The sequence below is a fragment of the Dermacentor andersoni genome, chromosome 3 (genome assembly GCF_023375885.2).
Source record: "Dermacentor andersoni chromosome 3, qqDerAnde1_hic_scaffold, whole genome shotgun sequence".
Classification (NCBI taxonomy): Eukaryota; Metazoa; Arthropoda; class Arachnida; order Ixodida; family Ixodidae; genus Dermacentor; species Dermacentor andersoni.
The window spans coordinates 230,634,542-230,654,030 of NC_092816.1; the positions used below are offsets into that span (position 1 = coordinate 230,634,542).

Here is a 19,489-nt window from a genome sequence, read left to right on the forward strand (position 1 = left end):
GCGCCCCACTTTGAATGATGAGGAATATAAATTTTATTCTGTCCATTGTTGCGTTAATTTGTGAAGCAGGAAGATTTGCATTCCAGCTCAATTCACTAGGGGAGTGACAATGCACTTGGTTCGCGTCTATTTAAAAAATGTCTTAACACTTGGCCTGCGAATAAAGGCGGGGCCCCTGCAATATCCACAAGGCCCAGTTTGGTCTTGAAACAGGTGGTGTGCTCACCTTAGCTGTGTCCACTAGCTGGCATGCACTGATTTCTGCACGAGAGAGGCATCGATAGTGGGCACTAAATAATGCAGACTGCCACACTTTTCTTCCCCCCACTGTCCACTTTTAACGCGATTGGAATTCTCTGGGAACTCGATCCAGTTTGTGGTATGCATCCGACTCCTTGCACATGACCCTCCCCTGAAGAGCCGACGACATGGGCCACACAGGGCACGAACAGACAACTTGCCCATTTGTGGCCAATCCCCAAGCGTGCATGCATGTACCAAGGTGACACAAGGGGGATATGCAGCCTCAGGCACAGTAAATCAATATCTTCCTCGCTGTTGCAGTTTTCCTGGCTTCTGTGTCATGCTTGGACGATCCAGACCTAAAGTTTACTGACTACTTTGTATTATGTTTCCACTTTATATGTTGCCATTTTGTAATGTTCCTTCATGTTACATTGCATTTGAACGCTGTGGTCAAGTAAATTTGGCGATGCACAGGCAAATTAGCTCTTGCATGTTGCTATGAAGACAATAAATATATACTCGCAGTTAAGCCTGTCAAGCTCCACATGTATGGTCATTGGCATGGCCATTGCAATCCTTGAGGCATTCTGGTTGGGGACTGCAGAAATATTTCCCCTTCTCTATGAGATGGCTGTAAAGCTTTTGGTGCAGTTTTCTATGACATATGCATGCGAGCATGCCTTGTGCAGGCTGAATGTGGCTACAGGTTGAATGAAACAGAAACAGGTTGAATGTGGCTACAGATATGCAACTCTGCTTAAGCGTGATGACACCACGTATTGACAAGCTGTCCAGATTGAATAGACATGGCACTTTTGTTTGACCATTCTTTGCCAGGTTGCAATAAAAGGCACCTGTTCCACGCTCCATGTGTCTCACGCTACATTGCTGCTATGGAATGTGTGTGACACGTTGAAATTTCCCCCAAACAGCTGACCACTTTGGCTGAGGTTGCAGGTGTGAATTGAGCTGCATAAGCACTGCCAAGGAAAACAGCAGCTGCACTGACAAGTGCCCTTGCCAAAACACTGGCTTTTGGTTTTTGCACACTGCCGTTCTAGAGAAGCGAACTCGCATGGCAGTTTCAATGTAAAATGCAGCCTTCATAGATCACATGTGCACTTGAGTAGCCGTTGCCAGAAAGATGGCGCACTGATGCATAACGCTAGGTGCCACGATCATTACTGTGCAAACAGCGCAACACATGCAAGAAGCCAACATATTCGGCAAAGCGATCCATGTTTTACTGGCTGTCATCAATAAATTACTAACCTGGGTTTCGACCACTGAGGTGGTGGGCCAGTCGGTCAGTAACCTCATACTGGCTCTCTATGAGGCGTGCCTCGAGGTCAGCATGGCCAGCTTCCCTGAAAGACAAAAAACAGTTGCTTGGGCACATTGGCTCTTTTCTACACTAAGGTGAGCTGTGTCCACAATAATATGAGCAAGAAAATAAAGAAAGCTACAGTTTTGATAGCGATGTATTGGACAACTACACAAAGTATGGTTCGTAGATTTTTAGCTCTGTAAACTGCAGCAAATATTTGCATACAAGTTAAGTGAACAAGCATGGTGCACGCATGCACAGGAAAACATACAGATCCCACTTAATGTCAGCATTAACTGTTCTGTCCCAGAGGCTGGCACTGTTTGCTACGCCAGTGTTGTGACAGCAAATGATCACAGTCATCAAGTGAGGTCAGTTGATGTTCACGTGTGTGCATATAATGCCGCGCTTGTTAATTTAATAGGTAGGTAAATGTTTACTGCAATTTACACGACTGATAATGCTATGAACCTTACTTTGTGCCTAATACTTGGCCGTCGCTATCAATGCTTTGCCTTTCAGGTGAAACTGTGGCTTCTCTTTGCTGTTGCACCAACGAGCTTGAAACCACCTATTGCAATCAGACAGTTTGGCTAGAATCAGCCAGATACGCATGTCCCATAATACCTGCTGTATGACTCTTCCCTGTTATAAAAGGAAACGTTATGAGCTGTCGTAGACATGATGAGGGAAGAAAAATGTTTGGAATCTCTGCGTACGTGCATAGGCTTTCACACAGTCTAAAAAATGCTCCATCAAGCTGTGGTGCCCCGGCCGCATCTACCCAAATAAAGAGACCGCAGTTCTATTCGTGGGTCTGGATGAAAATTGAAGCTCCAATTATGCATCATGAAGCCGGTTGTCCAATAAAGCACAGGAAGTGCTACACTTAGTCAAGACTGCTTAGCATACCAGATGCCACTGACCCTTCCTATGCTCCCACTTGGCTGACCACTGCCATAGCTGTGACTGCAAACCGACAGATTAACAGGAAAATTACAGAGGCATTCCACACTAAATACATGGGACAAGCTTGTATCAGTCAAGCATCTATCTTGTTGACAGAAAAAGAGCAAACTTATCTGTGTAGCCAGTGTTGATAGGAAAGGCCAGCTGTGACGTGTTAGCATTGTTTCAATAATCCTTTGTTGTGTGTTCTTTTCCCTGTGTGCTTGTAAGAGATACTTCAGAGGCATTAATGGAGTGACTGACTACTGCGTGACCTTCGAGGCCCTCCGTAACTGGTCTGCGCCGATCTTGGAGGCCATGGCTACCGACTCGACACCATGGCCAATTTGACATATTGCCAAGATTCTTACTTCAATATGCCCCTCACTTCGTTAGCTCTTTTCTTGCCAAAACGAGAAAAAAATGACCCTTTCTTGATGGTATGTAAAACTCCTTGACTGGGACCTTTGAGGTATTTCATACAAATACAAATACAAATACCTTTATTTCAACATCAGGGATGTTAGGGGTGCACCCAAAAAGCCTATGACTGGCTTGACAGAGGGGCGCACCCCCGTACATAAAAACCGGCAGCAACAGAACACGGACAGAACAATAAAAAAAGACTACAGTGCATAGGTAAACATCACATTCAATAAATATTAGTGAACATCCTCTTGCAATAACAAATAAATGAAGGCGGCAGAATTAACACGAAACGCTCAGGAACACTAAAGAATGCAAAACGAAGAATAACAATAAGAGAAGAAAAAAAGAGGAAGGAGGCGCAAACTTGCAGTAAAAAAAATCATATCGTTAGGTTTTCAGTGCTCATTGCGCCGATTATGAAGAGTTGGAATTATATGTCGGAGCATTTGACGACCGTAATTAGTACGAAAGGATGGCACATGCCAGACGTCGTTGTTACGTGTTGGGTAGTAATTAGCTTTGGGCCGTAAGTTAGCTGTGTCATCAAAGAATGCGTCATGATTTTTCCGTTTTCTTTCATATCGCTTACTTAGCAATAAATTATATAGGTCATTAATTGGCGTTACTTTTAATGATGCGAAAAGAGGTTGAGTGTGAGCAGTAAACGGGGCATTCGCAATGATATGAATGACCTTTTTCTGTATTTTCTGTAACCTATATGTATTTGACCATGTTGTTGTACCCCACACAAGATGACAATATGAAAGGTTACATAAAAATAGTGCATTATAAACTAAACGTCTAACACTCAAAAGTAGTAGAGAGCGGACTCTGTATAACATGCCTGTGCATTTTGCAAGTTTTTTAACCAGATCGTCGATGTGCATGTCCCATGAAAGATTGCACTGCAGTGTCACACCTAGACACTTTACTGACTCCGCTATTTCAATGCTTTGAAAACCAAGCGTTAGTGTAGGTAAGTGTTCTAGTGGTTTGTTCTTAGGTCAAAAAAGTACAGCTTTAGTTTTGGTAGCGTTAATTTTCAATAAAGATTCAGTACTCCATTCGACCAATTTGCGCAGAGTTTCATTAGCGTTTAATGTCAAGTCATTAAGTGTTTTAGCCCTAAAAAATATGCTGACATCATCTGCATACATTATACATTTAGCGCTGTTGTCAATATTCACAATGTCGTTAATATAGATGTTAAAGAGTGTAGGTCCGAGAATACTGCCTTGCGGCACCCCAGAATGAATGGATCTAAAGTGCGATGAAGAATTGTTAATTACGACCCGTTGCTGGCGGTGCTCTAAATATGTTATTAAAAGCTGAAGGAATGTGCCGCGAAATCCATAGTGTTCAAGTTTAAGGAATAATACTTTGTGATTTATGGAGTCAAATGCTTTGGAAAAATCCACGAAAACCCCGAGAGTTAGTTCTTTTTCTTCAAATGACTCTAATATAATTTCCTTCATGGTTAATAATGCTGTTTCTGTTGATTTTCCTGCGACAAAACCAAACTGGGAAGCTGATATGACATTGTGTTTGTTAATAAAGCTTGTAATGCGCACTAGTAAAAGCTTTTCAAAACATTTCGAAAAAACTGGTAAGATCGATATAGGTCGGTAGTTGGAGAAATTATTTTTGTCTCCTCCTTTAAAAAATTATGGTAATCTTGGCAACCTGTAGCTTTCTTGGGAAAGTTCCTGAGGAAAATGACAAGTTTATCATGTATTCTAATATCGGTGCAAGTATGTGCGATGTGTACTTCGCTGGCAATTTCGGAGGTCGTCAATGTCTTTACTTTTACTGTTTTTCAGCGATTGTAGGACCGACAGAACTTCGTTAGTTGTAACAGGGGTTAAAAACGCGGTTTCGCTAACCTTTTGACTCATGCTGTTTAGGTATTGGTTGGGCTGCGTGCCGTCTGCGATGGACACGAAGAAATTATTGAAAGCATCTGCTAATTGAGAACCGGATAAGTGAGTGCCATGTGTGACTATTTCATCTACTACAGTTTTCTTTTTTAAGTTGAGCAAATTATTGAGCCTCCCCCAAACAATATCGGAGTGCTTTATTACTTCGTCGTTATATTGGTTACTCATATAGTTCCTTTTGGCTTGCCGATTAATACTTTTAGCTTTATTTCTCGCAGCCTTAAACTTCTTCAAATCGTCAATATCTTTTGTTGTTAGAAAGCGCTTAAAAAGTAGGTTTTTAATTCGTACTGCCTTTAGGCATTCCTTGGTTATCCACGGCTTACGCGCCTTCGAAGCTCGCACTCTTGTTTTGTATGGAAAAGACTCACAATACAGCTGCTTGTAGGTGGAAATAAAAGTACCATAAGCTTCATCAACATTGGTTTCCTCATAGACGTTGCTCCAGTTTACCTGCAACAGTTTATCATAAAACGTTTGTAAAGTAGTCTGGTTTATGTCTTGAACACGCATAGCAAACCTTGTAGGTTTGTTAGAGGGAACTGTGAGATTTGTAATTAGATAAATCGGCAGGTAATCACTAAGATCAGCCGCCAGTGCACCGGATATTGACAATTCATCACATGCATTAGTAATGAAGGTGTCTAGTAACGTTGATATTTCGGGCGTAATGCGTGTTGGTTGATTTATGATATTGAAAAGTGCGTTGGTCTCTAGTATAGTATAGAACTCTTGTTGAAGTGTTGACTTTTCAAGCAAGTTTATGTTCATGTCCCCACCTAATATGAGTGTGTATTTATTATCATTTACCCAGCTGAAGTACTCGTCCATAAAACAAAGAAATTTGTTACTGCTTCCCCTAGGTGGGCGGTAGGTGACAGTAAAAAGCAAGGAATTAGATTTTAGGGTAAGCACCTCGTAGTCGTCGGTTACAACACAGAAATTGTCAAGTAATTCGCATTTTAAAAACGTTTTCGACAGCTTCGCAACCCCCCCACCTCTCTTAGAGCTCCGGTTAAGGAAAAATGTAGAGTATTCAGGCAGATTAAGTAGAGCAGAGTGGCTTTCGTACCATGTCTCAGAGATCATGACAACGTCAAACGTAAAGCTAAAGCTGGAAAGAAAGGCACATATATCATCGCTTTTGTTTCGCGCTGATCGAGCATTCAGATGCAGAAACGAAATGTTACCGCTTTTTGTCTGATAACGTGTGCTCAACTCGTAAGGTGTCAAAAGATCATAACTTGAAGCGTTCATTGAAGCCATGATCTCGGAGAAGCGGTATGTTGCAGTCTATTAACGATGTCCACACGAAGAAGCCAAAAGAGTCTAAAGAACGAAGCTTTGAAAAAGAAATGCCAATGTAAACTGCAATGGGCATACTTATAGCATGTCACAGATGTGAAGAAGAAGACGCGCCTCGCGGCACAGCCGCATCGCCAACACGCGGCTCGTCTCCGCTCGCGCTGTTGATTGCTGGCGTCCGTTTGGACAGTGCTTCGGGCTGCCTCGCCGTTCCCGGTCGCTGTGCCTTCGCATTAGGCGCCACCAATAAACCTTCTCACAATTGGTGGAGGTGCTGGGACTCAAACCCCGTCGCTTGAAACCCTGGAGCTAAGATCAAGAACGCTACCGCCCGCCATGACCGACAGCTCATCCCAAACGGCACCGACGCCACAGTCCGTCACCTGCACCGGCGTTCCACGACAACGGGACCCCAAGATCTTCAGCGGTGCAGACGACGAAGACGTAGAAGACTGGTTTGCGTCATATGAACGGGTGAGCGCACACAACAAGTGGGATGATCCAGCCAAGTTAACGCACGTCATCTTTTATCTGGCTGGTGTTGCCCAACTGTGGTTTCACAACCACGAAAGTGACGTACCCACATGGTCACTCTTCAAGACAACCTTCACGGAAGTGTTCGGCCGACCCGCTGTTCGCAAGCTGCGCGCCGAACAACGCTTGCGCGCCCGAGCACAGCAGACGGCAGAAACGTTCACAAGCTACATAGAAGACGTCGTGGACCTTTGTAAACGAGTCAACGCCGCAATGCCCGAAGCTGAGCGAATTCGCCATATACTGAAAGGCATCGATGACGGCGCATTCCAGATGCTCCTAGCCAGGAGTCCGCGCACTGTGTCTGAAGTTGTCAGCCTATGCCAAAGTTACGATGAGTTAAGGAAGCAACGGGCTTCGACTCGGCGTCCTCTGGGAAGCGACGACTTGTTGGCGAGCCTTGACAACATGTACGACCCATCCTCATTCCTTCAGCGGGTCAAGGACTTCGTGCGTGAGGAAGTTGCCCGCCAACTTTCTTTAGTCCACTTCACTCAGGAGCCCACCTCCCGTATTCCAAACACGCTCCGCACCCTCATTTCAGAAGAGGTCGCCCAAGTTGTCCCTTCCGCACACCATCAGCCGCCTGCAGCCGCGAATCTCAACTCTGCGCTGGCAGTGCAGCCTGTCGCCACGCCTCTCACCTATGCGCAGCCAGTCCTGCCTGTGGCCGCGCCTCTCACGTACGCGCAGGCAGTACGCAGGCCTCCACAGGCGTCTTTCGCGACCCAGTCCCAACCACTGCCACCGGCAACCCATGCTGCATCTTGGACCACACCGCGAGCTAATCCTTGGAGGACACCTGACAATCGACCTATCTGTTATTCTTGCTGCACTCCCGGACACGTCGCCCGATATTGCCGCCGTCGCCCTCAAGCGTTCGGCGACGCCTCGCGGCCCTTCCAGTACGGCAGCCAGCCATTTCGCCAATACGCCGCTCCTTCCCCCCAACCGTACGCTCGTGCTGACATCCCAGAATTTCCTTCACGTCGCTCGCCATCCCCTCGCCGACGCTCGCTCTCCCCAATGCGTCGGCGACCCGCACCACCTGACCAGGAAAACTGAACGTCGCAGTTCAAGAGGCAAGAACTGCGCCCCATTCGAACTGTCTAAGTCCTCGCGCTTCTCCTGCTAACGTGGTCGAAATTTGTGTAGAAGGTGTTCCTGCATTCGCTCTTGTGGATACCGGCGCAGCCGTTTCTGTGATAGCCGCCAAACTGTGCCGTTCGCTGCGCAAGGTGACCACGCCGCTTTCTGGACTGTCGCTTCGTACGGCAAGCGCGCAGCCCGTCACTCCGCACGCAGCCTGTACTGTACGTGTGCTTATTCACGGCATTGTTTACATCGTCGAGTGTATTGTCCTTCCCACCTGCTCACATGACGTCATCCTCGGATGGGACTTCTTATCCAGCCATAAAGCCGTGATCGACTGCGCACGCGCCGAAGTTGAATTTTCCCCTTGTGACGCACCCTTGGACGAAGATTGCGACCGCCCTTCTAAACTTACCGTGCGCGAAGACACAGATATCCCACCTGGCTCCTTCGCCCTCGTACCTGTCTCTTGCGATGCCATTACTGATGCAACGGTCCTCTTCACACCGTCCGATGTCTTCATGAGCCGTAAATCTCTCCCACTACCCTTCGCGACGCTTGACATGGCTGGCGGCTGCAGCAATATATACTTTTACAATCCCCTCTGTGCGCCTATTACGTTGCTCGTTGGCGAATGCCTTGGCTTCGTGGAACTCCTCGACTCTTCGTCTTTGGTTGACATCCCCGGAGACTCTTTTGATGTCGACTCCGGCCAACCGTCTTCGATGTCCGCGCTTGAGGAAACGTCCAGGGATGCGTTCTCGAATGCCATCGCCGATACCCTCACACCTGCCGAACGCGCCGACCTTCTTGATCTCCTGCACAAATTTAGAAATTCATTCGACGTTTCACAACCTCGCCTGGGCCGCACGTCGGAAGTGCAGCACTACATTGACACCGGTTCACATCAGCCGTTACGTCAACGACCGTACCGCGTTTCTGCCGAAGAGCGCCGTGTCATTACCACCCAAGTCGAAGATATGCTGCGCCGTGATGTTATTCAACCTTCGCACAGTCCCTGGGCATCTCCTGTCGTTCTCGTTCGCAAGAGGGACGGGTCTATTCGCTTTTGCGTCGACTACCGTCGGTTAAATAACGTAACGCGCAAAGACGTCTATCCTTTGCCGCGCATCGACGACGCCCTCGACAGTCTTCAGGGAGCAGAATTCTTCTCGTCCCTTGACTTGCGTTCAGGGTACTGGCAGGTCCCGATGGCTGCTGCCGATCGCCAGAAAACCGCATTCATTACACCTGACGGCTTATATGAATTTAAGGTGATGCCTTTCGGGCTTTGTAACGCCCCTGCCACCTTTGAACGACTCATGGACAACACGCTGCGTGGCCTCAAGTGGTCTATATGTTTGTGTTACCTCGACGATGTCGTGGTTTTCTCGCCTGATTTTCCTACTCACCTGCTCCGCCTCAGACAAGTTTTGACCTGTCTAACGAACGCTGGCCTTCAACTCAACCTCAAGAAGTGCCGCTTCGCCGCGCGAGAGCTTACCATTTTAGGCCACGTTGTGTCCAAGGATGGCGTTCTACCCGATCCTGCAAAACTTCGAGCAGTCGCTGAATTTCCGAAGCCTCAGACCATCAAAGAACTTCGAAGCTTCGTGGGCCTATGCTCATATTTCCGGCGCTTTGTTCGAAATTTCGCATCGATCATGGCGCCATTGACTCAGCTTCTACGCGGCGACGCCGCCCTCTCCTGCTGGTCCCCTGCATGTGACTCCGCCTTTGCGACGCTGCGTCGTCTTCTCATCTCCCCACCTATTCTTCGCCATTTCGACCCGTCAGCTGCAACTGAAGTACATACAGATGCCAGCGGGGTTGGTCTCGGCGCCGTCCTCGCACAACGAAAGCCGGGCTACCCCGAATACGTAGTCGCCTATGCGAGTCGCACGCTGACGAAGCCTGAGGCCAATTACAGCGTGACCGAAAAAGAGTGCTTGGCTTTAGTATGGGCACTTGGCAAGTTTCGACCATATCTGTACGGGCGCCCATTCGACTTGGTCACAGATCACCATGCGCTTTGTTGGCTCGCCAACTTGAAAGATCCCACTGGCCGCCTAGCCCGTTGGGCACTACGCATCCAGGAGTACAATATTCGTGTCGTATACCGCAGCGGACGCACACACTCCGACGCAGACGCCTTGTCTCGTTCACCTTTACCTCCAGACTCGGCCTGCGGAACAACCTCCGCACATTCCGTGTCATCTCTCGACATGGACTCCTTTCTCACCGCACAACGTCGTGACCCGTGGATCGCTTCTCTTTTCGACTATCTTTCTGGATCATCGACCATCCCTGTATCCCGAACCCTCCGACGCCAAGCAGTTCATTTTGCCATTCGCGACCAGCTGCTGCACCGACGCAATTACACCCCTGAAGGTCGTCGGTGGCTCCTGGTGGTTCCCCGCAGCTTAAGGTCTCAAATATGTGCCGCTTTCCACAACGATCCGCAGTGTGGCCACGCCGGAGTCTTCAAGACGTACGAACGAATTTGCCACCGCTACTACTGGCGCGGCATGTACAATTTTGTACACAAGTTTGTTCGGTGCTGTCTTGACTGTCAACGCCGCAAATCGCCTCCTTTACGCCCATCTGGTGCCTTGCAGCCGCTCCCGTGCCCTGCCGCACCCTTCGATCGCGTCGGCATCGACCTATACGGCCCGCTTCCTATGACGCCAGACGGCAATCGGTGGATCGTAGTTGCCGTTGACCATTTGACACGCTACGCCGAAACTGCTGCTTTACCAAGTGCTACAGCGCGGGATGTAGCCTCTTTCGTCCTACATCGCTTCGTGCTTCGACACGGCGCGCCTCGAGAACTCCTCAGCGATCGAGGTCGCGCCTTCCTCTCCGAAGTCGTCGAAAGTTTGCTTTCGGAATGCCACATTATTCATCGGACAAGCACGGCATACCATCCACAGACTAACGGGCTCACAGAGCGATTTAACCGCACACTTGGTGATATGCTCTCTATGTACGTGGCATCTGATCATGGTAACTGGGACCGCATCCTTCCATTCATCACGTTCGCGTACAACACCGCAATCCAGGCCACTACGGGATTTTCACCTTTCTTCCTCCTGTATGGCCGCGAGCCCACGCATACCATCGACACGCTCCTTCCATACCGTCCTGACGCCTCCGAGTGTCTACCTGTGTCCGACGTCGCCCGACAAGCCGCAGAATGCCGCCAGCTAGCGCGCTCCTTTACGGCAGAGCAACAGCAGCGCCAGAAAGAAAACCGCATCGACACGCATCCAAACACCACCTACGCTCCAGGCGTTCTTGTGTGGTTGTCGGTCCCTTTCCAAACGCCGGGGCTTTCCTCGAAACTCGTCCCAAAATTCGAAGGGCCTTACCGAGTCTTGGAACAAACGTCCCCGGTGAATTTTCTCATTGAGCCCCTGTCACCACCTGAAGACTTGCGCCGGCGTGGACGTGATATTGTCCACGTCTCGCGTCTCAAGCCCTACCACGACCCTCTACCTCCCGATTCTTAAGGCGCCAGGATGGCTCTTTTTGTCCGGGGGGAGATTGTGAAGAAGAAGACGCGCCTCGCGGCACAGCCGCATCGCCAACACGCGGCTCGTCTCCGCTCGCGCTGTTGATTGCTGGCGTCCGTTTGGACAGTGCTTCGGGCTGCCTCGCCGTTCCCGGTCGCTGTGCCTTCGCATTAGGCGCCACCAATAAACCTTCTCACACAGAGATAATTTTTTTCACCACGTCTGTGCACAAGTTGTACACTTTACAGGGCACGGCATAAGAGTTAGTAAATTTTAAATCTACATCGAGGAAGAAGGCACTACAGACTGTTTTAGTACAGTCATCACACAGGTATTTACAAACCTCATTATTGGTTAGTCTAGCATCGCTGGCAGAAACAAGGGTTAAGATGACGAAGCAGTAAATAGCTGTTTTAAATGTCGAAGTGTCAAAGTATTTATACCGAAGTACACAAACAAGAGAAGTCATATTCATATGTTTCCAGTTGTTATACTTGTCAAGTAACATTCTATATTGGTGGTCCATGTGCTGATAAGGAAAACGCTTAAGCGACCTTCGCCAGGTCATCCTCACAGGTAACATGCAGGATTGAAGAGTTCTCACTTTTGCGCATTAAAATATTTCCTTGCGATACCCACACGTATTTCCAATTTTTACAAAATAAATAAATAAATAAATAAATAAATAAATAAATAAAGGTCTTAGTAAGGATTACTTATTTATTGAATAGAGCATCAGGGTTGCAACAATATTAGCATGCGCTAGTTACGCTAGAAGCCGAGGATGAAGAAATGTGCGTGGTAGCTGCTGCAGAAACGAACAGTAAACGACTATTCACTTGGAACTGACTGCTTGCCTTTCCCTCTCGCGACAAACTGGTGTAGGTGCGGGGTACACATCCACTGTATGCCTACTGGTCCTGAACGAGAATCTACCGACGCCAGTACCTTGGGGATGGCAGAAATCCATCGAAGCAGCTGTCATTTCCAAGGTCTTCCACTGCAATACAGTCCCCTGGCAAACTCCGTGAGGAAGATTTCAACAACAACCACAAGCCAAACCGAAGAGATCCCAAATGCTGCTGTACCATGCATTGTCAACGCACCTGGCACACCTAACCCACTCCACGGCGACGCCTCTAAGGACATTGAAGACTGGTTGGACCATTTCGACCGGGTCGCAGCCTTTAACGACTGGGACGATCGCTGTAACTGAAGAACGTCTACTTTTTCCTTTTAGATGCGGCAAGAATATGGTACGAGAACCAAGAAGCCTCATTTACCAACTGGCAGGAGTTTTACCGACTGCTTCGTGACGCCTTCAGCACCCCTGAAAGGAAAGAAAGAACCGAACAGGCACTGTCTTCAAAGTTTCAAATGCCGAACAAAACCATCGCCATGTTCATCAAAGACATGATGCAATTTTTTCGCCGGGCTGACCCACTAATGCCAGAAGACAAGAAGGTGCGTCTGTTAATGCGAGGCATAGAAGAACAGCTTTTCGCAGGCCTCGTGTGCAATCCTCCTACAACAGTAGTTCGTTCGTTCATCAAGCAACAGTCATGGAACGTATGCTGCGGCAGCGGCTCTCGCAGTATGAACGCCAGACCACCATGACTGCGGCAGCGGCTCTCGCAGTATGAACGCCAGACCACCATGACTGCTGCATGCTCTCTCGTACCTGCAAATGGTGACAGGGAGTCCCTTACCAAACTAATACAGCAAATTGTTCGAGAAGAACTGCAGAAGTCTTATGCATCGGCTCCAGCACCTCCGAATGCCGTGGCTCTTATGTACGTCATTCGGGAGGAACTCGGCAAAGTAGTTCATCCCTCGCCACGAACACGTAGTGAACCTTCCACGTTCTCGTAAGCAGATGCTCTTCAGGTTTGCGCGCCGTCGACGAGCTGTTTCTCGCAGCCACCTGCTGGGATTCCTCGACGCTTCCCAAGTCCAATCCACCGCACGAATTTCCAAGCAGCCTTTCATACTGGTCTGCACAAGTTTACAGTATGGCGTGCTCCCGACAACAGTCCGTTGTGCTACGACTGTGGGGAGGCTGGTCACATGTATTGCAACTGCCAATACCGACAGGTTGGTCTGCGGGGATACCATCCAGATGCCTACTGAGCGCGCTATGGCGAACGCCCCCACAAAATCGAGTAATACTTAGAAAGTAGCCGGCTTCCTCCTGCCCCACAGCGAAGACAGTCACCGTCGCCGTCACCTTGTCGATACGCGTCACCAAACTGCGCTCGACCCGCCTTTGATTCCGCTGGAGTCAACGTTGGAAGCCCACACCGCGGAAGCTGAAAACGCCGACCTCCGGGGGTGAGGCCGCTGTCATGCAAACCATTAAAAATCTCCTCCGCCGACGCCACCCCCTCGCGACGTACCGCTGACTCCTTCATTCGAAACAGCCAAAAGAACTTCCACTGCTATTACTGCTTCTATCGATGGTTATCCGGTAACTGCATTTGTCTATATGGGAGCTGATTACTCGATTATGAGTGCCTCACTGGCCACTCGGCCACACAAGCTGCTGACAGCATCGGATGGCCTACATCTGATTACGGCTGGAGGACACCTCGTGACACCCACCGGACGATGCACCGCCAGACTTGCAATTTCTACTTCGACTTTCGTAGCATCTTTCCTTGTGCTGCCCAAGTGTTCTCGGCTGGTTATACTGGGCATGGATTTTCTCCAGGAATATGGGGCGATCATTAACCTGCGTGACTTGTTCGTGACTTTTTCTAACTATGTTTCTTCGGATTCGAGTGTGGAAAATGAACATCATCGGGCGGCTTTATGCATGGTCGATGACTGCGTGATGTTACCGCCTTGAAGTAGCATCTCTGTCTTCGTTGAATGCCCCCAAGACTAACTAGGAATAGGCATCGCCGAAGGTAACCTCACCATTTTGCTGGATCGAGAAGTCGGCGTCGCATGAGGTCTCGTACAGCTACAAAATAGGTGAACCACGATCCTAGTTACTAACTTCAGTGGCGAATACAAGCACTTTGCAAGGAATACCACCATAACGTACTTAGAAACGGCGGCCGAGTTCAATGCCTGTGCTTGGTAACAACAATCTCAATTGCGAAACCAAGCAATGTGCACTTGACCAGTCACATCAACATCAACCCCCAGCTAGATCAACCTGAGAAGGAGAGGCTCGTCACTCTGCTATCGTCATTTAGCGACTGTTTCTCCACCACGTCGAACGTCAAACAGAATCCTTCAACCAAACACAGAATCATCACTGAACCAACCGTCCAACCTGTTCGCCAACATGCTTATCGCGTGTTTCAAAGAGAACAGGATGCTATTCGTCATCTAGTTAAACAAATGCTAGACGATCATGTCATTCAACCATCGACAAGTCCTTGGGCTTCACAAGTTGTATTAGTTAAGAAGAAAGTTCACTACTTTTCTGTGTCGATTATCGCAAACTGAACAAGATCACAAAAATGACGCTTACCCACTTCCTCGGATTGGCGACTCTTTGGATCGCCTGCGACATGCCTGTAACTTTTCTTCAATGGATCTGCGTAGTGGGTACTGGCAGATTGAAGTTGACGAATGGGACCAGGAAAAAACGGCGTTTATAAAACCCGATGGTCTCTATCAATTTAAGGTCCTCCCTTTTGGATTGTGTTCCACTCCGGCCACATTTCAATGCATGATAGACACAGTTTTATCTGACCTCAAGTGTCACTCATGTTTAGTCTACTTAGATGATGTAGTTGTTTTTTCCACCACGTTTGAACAACACATCCAGCGGCTTGAGGCAGTACTTCAAGCCATCTGCACTGCCGGCCTGTCTCTGAAGCCCGAAAAATGTCCCTTTGACTACGAGGAGCTTAAATTTCTAGTTCATATTGCTACGGAATAAGTATTACCAATGAGTATTACCAACGAGTATTATGAGTATTACCAATGACGAAGAGGCGAGCAGTAAGAAGACGACGACGACGATTGGAGGCTAGCACGGGCTGTTGCCTCTTGGACAAGTGCATTACGTTGTAAATATACTTGTATATAGCTTTTCATCAGCGTCTTCTTACGTAACATATCTGGTGGAGGTGGACATTCCCTGTACCTCGTCACGGAGCTTCGCAGTGGACGGTACGTCGAGCCTAGCTTCATGGCTCCCGGCGATGACAACTCGACTCAGCCACCTCTGACACCTGCTGCCACTTCGACGACCTACATCACTCTCCCTGCTCCTCGTGATCCTGGCGTATTCTCGGGCAAAGATGGGGAAGACGTCGAGGACTGGATCAGCCTGTACGAACACATCAGCCGCAATAACCGGTGGGACCCAACTATCATGCTCGCCAACGTAGTCTTTTACCTCAGTGGCACACCTCGAGTTTGGTTTCGGACGCACGAAGATGAGCTCACCAGTTGGGATTCGCTCAAGCAAAAGCTCTGAGACTTGTTCGGCGACCCCTACGGTCACAAACTTGCCGTGCAGAAGGCGCTTTCCGGCCGTGTGCAGACGTCAACAGAGCCCTATGTCACGTACATTCAGGACGTCTTGGCTCTGTGCCGCAAAGTTGATGCACACATGACTTGAGTCAGACAAGGTATCCCACATCCTCAAAGGCATTGCCGATGACGCCTTCAACTTGCTCGTATTCAAAAACGTCGCGATGGTGGATGCTGTTATAAAAGAGTGCTGCCGCCTGGAACTCGCTAAAAGCCGACGTATCGACCAGCACTTTGCCCGTTTGCCCAACACCCCAGCGACATCTTCCTGTGCCGAGGCTCCTCGTCCCAACAACACTGGTGATATTACTAAGATCGTCCGGCGTGAGATTGAGGCCGCCTATCCGGCTGCCTTCGACTCCAGCCCCACCAACGCACCTGCAGTCACGGTGTCCCTGATCCAGGCAGTTGTTCGCCAGGAGTTCGAAAACATGGGCCTTCACACCATCTGCTCGGACCATCGCCCTGATAACCACCCGGCTTCTTCGATTCCGCCCCGTCCCGCATCTTCTTACCCACCACGTTTCCGCAACCCATCTGAATGGCACACTGCTGACGACAAGCCCATTTGTTTTCACTGCCGTCGCATCGGGCACATTTCTCGGCACTGTCAAAGTTGCTGGACTTCCTCGACCCTGTCTGCTTATACTGCCTACTCTCGCCCCTATGCCGCACGCTCCGATAATGCCGCCACGGACTCTCCTGCGCCGAACCGCCCCTGTTCTCGTTCACTTTCGCCCCAACGACGACAATCTCGCTCTCCCCAGCCCCGTCGCTCCTTTTCGCCGACTCCCTTTGGACGCCGCTCCCAGCCGAAAAACTAGATGATGCAGCGCCTCGAGGTGACGCTGCATTGCTCCCTACGCTGCCAAATCCTCTACTCACGTTGGCCACTCATCTGAACCTTCTTGACGTGCAAGTCGACAGTGTTCCTGTATCTGCTCTTATAGACACTGGGGCGCATTTGTCGGTAATGAGCGCTGACCTTCGTACCCGCCTGAAAAAAATAATCACGCCCGCCACGACGCATGTCCGTGTCGCCGATGGCGGAACAGCCCCCGTAATTGGTATGTGTGCCGCCCGTGTCTCCTTCGCCGATCGCTCCACAATTGTGCTATTCGCAGCCATCGCCCACTGTCCCCACGACATCATCCTTGGCTTAGACTTCCTCTCCGCACATTCTGCTCTCATCGATTGTTCCGCCAGTACTCTCCGCCTTGACCTGCCTGTTCTGGATCCTGCTGAACCACACCCCAGTCGCCTCAGTTCCGTCGACTTCGTTCGCTTGCCACCTTTGGCACTGACTTACGTTGACCTAGTGTCATCCCCACCAGTGCCCTACGGTCACTATATCGCGGCTCCTATGCAAGACGTCCTCCTTACACACGGGATCACGGTACCTCATACCGTTTTATCTATTACGGCGAATTGCCTCTGCCTGCCAGTGGTCAATTTTGGCTTGACGACACAAGTGCTGCCACGCGGAATGTCTCTGGCCCAGCTTTGCTCATTCGAGGATCACTCAATAGCATCTATTCAGGTAGATGACAATTCAGCCGATCCTCCTCTACCATCGCGGTCGACAACTTGTACCATCCCCGACTTAAAGAAAATGATTGCGCCCGACATGCCGTCCGAGCACGCTCGTGAGCTCTACCGCGTTCTGTTTTCCTACGATATTTTTCACTTTAACGATCGTCCTTTGGCCCAAACTACAGCTGTTAAACATCGCATTATTACCGGCGATGCCCCTCCTATTCATCGCCACCCGTATCGAGTGTCACCGGCTGAGCGTCAAGTTATTCACGCAGAAGTTCACAAAATGCTTGCCAAGAACATCATACAACAGTCATGTAGTCCATGGGCATCACCTGTTGTACTGGTAAAAAAGAAAGATGGCTCATGGCGCTTTTGCGTGGATTATCGGCACCTTAACAGGGTTACCAAAAAGGACGTGTATCCCCTACCTCGGATCGATGACGCCCTTGACTGCCTCCATGGTGCTCGCTACTTCTCCTCTATTGACCTCCGCTCCAGCTACTGGCAGATTGCCGTGGACGATCTCGACCGCGAGAACACTGCTTTTGTAACTTGGGACGGTCTTTATCAATTTAAAGTGATGCCGTTCGGTCTATGTAACGCTCCTGCCACTTTTGAACGCATGATGGACTCCCTTCTTCACGGTTTCAAATGGTCCACATGCCTGTGCTACTTGGACGACGTTATAGTATTCTCCCCAACGTTCGCTACGCACCTTGAGCGCCTCACGGCAGTCCTGGCTGTTTTTCGTCGCGCCGGTCTGCAACTGAACGCATCGAAGTGCCAATTCGGCCGTCGCCAGATTACCGTCCTTGGGAATCTCGTTGATGCGAACGGAGTGCAACCGGACCCAGGCAAGATCCATGCTGTTATGCACTTCCCTGTTCCGAAGTGCGTCAAGGATGTATGCAGCTTCATCGGCCTTTGTTCCTACTTCCGCCGTTTCGTGAAAAATTTCGCGGCCATAGCACGACCACTAACCGAGCTTTTGAAAAAAGACGCCCCTTTCCAGTGGGGCGATAACGAGGCCTCTGCATTCTCGCATCTAATCGACGTTCTCACAACGCCTCCCGTTCTGGCCCATTTCGATCCTTCTGCGCCCACCGAAGTCCGTACTGATGCCAGCGGTCACGGAATTGGCGCAGTACTGGCCAACGACCGTGCTATCGCTTACGCCAGCAGGCTCCTCTCACCCTCCGAGCGCAACTATTCCATCATTGAGCGTGAGTGTCTGGCCCTAGTTTGGGCGGTTGCGAAGTTCCGCCCATACTTATATGGCCGACCCTTTTCTGTTGTCACAGACCATCACGCGCTTTGCTGGTTATGCTCACTGAAAGATCCTACAGGAAGACTTGGTTGCTGGGCCTTACGCCTCCAAGAATATTCATATACTGTCACCTACAAATCTGGCCGACTACACAAGGACGCTGACTGCCTGTCTCGCTACCCGGTCGACGAGCCTGACGACGCCGACAGTAGTAGCGCCAACGGCATTTGCTGTGTCTGCCTTCGCTAACATCGCCGATGAGCAGTACCGAGACCTATCGCTGCGACCACTTATCGAGCGTCTGCGCTCTACACCTACCGACGCGTCCGTTCGTCGATATGTCCTCCAGGGCGGCATTCTGTACCGAAGTAACTTCCTCCCTGACGGATCTGATCTTCTTCTTGTCGTGCCAAAACATCTACGACAGATTGTTCTCTTTGAGATGCATGACGCACCTACTGCAGAACATCTTGGCGTAACCCGCACGTACGACCGTGTCCGCCCCCGCTTCTATTGGCCTGGTCTCGGTCGCTCCGTCCGACGCTATGTTGCTGCCTGTGATACCTGCCAGCGTCGGAAAACACCTCAGGTGCTACCTGCCGGTCATCTCCAGCCAATCGCTGTCCCTCTGGAACCGTTCTTTCGTGTTAGATTAGACCTCCTCGGTCCCTTTCCCACGTCATCCTCTGGGAACAAATGGGTAGCCGTCGCAACTGATTACGCCACAAGATACGCTATCACGCGGGCTCTCCCTACCGGTTGCGCCACTGACGTCGCGGACTTTCTCTTGCGTGACATTATCTTACTTCATGGCGCCCCGCGACAGCTGCTCACTGACCGTGGTCGTAACTTC

At 49.7% G+C, this 19,489-nt stretch overlaps 1 protein-coding gene across 1 annotated transcript in view; it reads right to left on the reverse strand.

Moving 5' to 3' along the window:
- Positions 1-19,489, reverse strand: part of Git (ARF GTPase-activating protein GIT1) — a 306,764-nt gene that overhangs the window by 188,233 nt on the left and 99,042 nt on the right. The window contains exon 7 of the mRNA XM_050183502.3: positions 1,519-1,613. Coding sequence (XP_050039459.2) covers positions 1,519-1,613 — 95 coding nt within the window. The remainder of the gene's footprint in view (positions 1-1,518; positions 1,614-19,489) is intronic.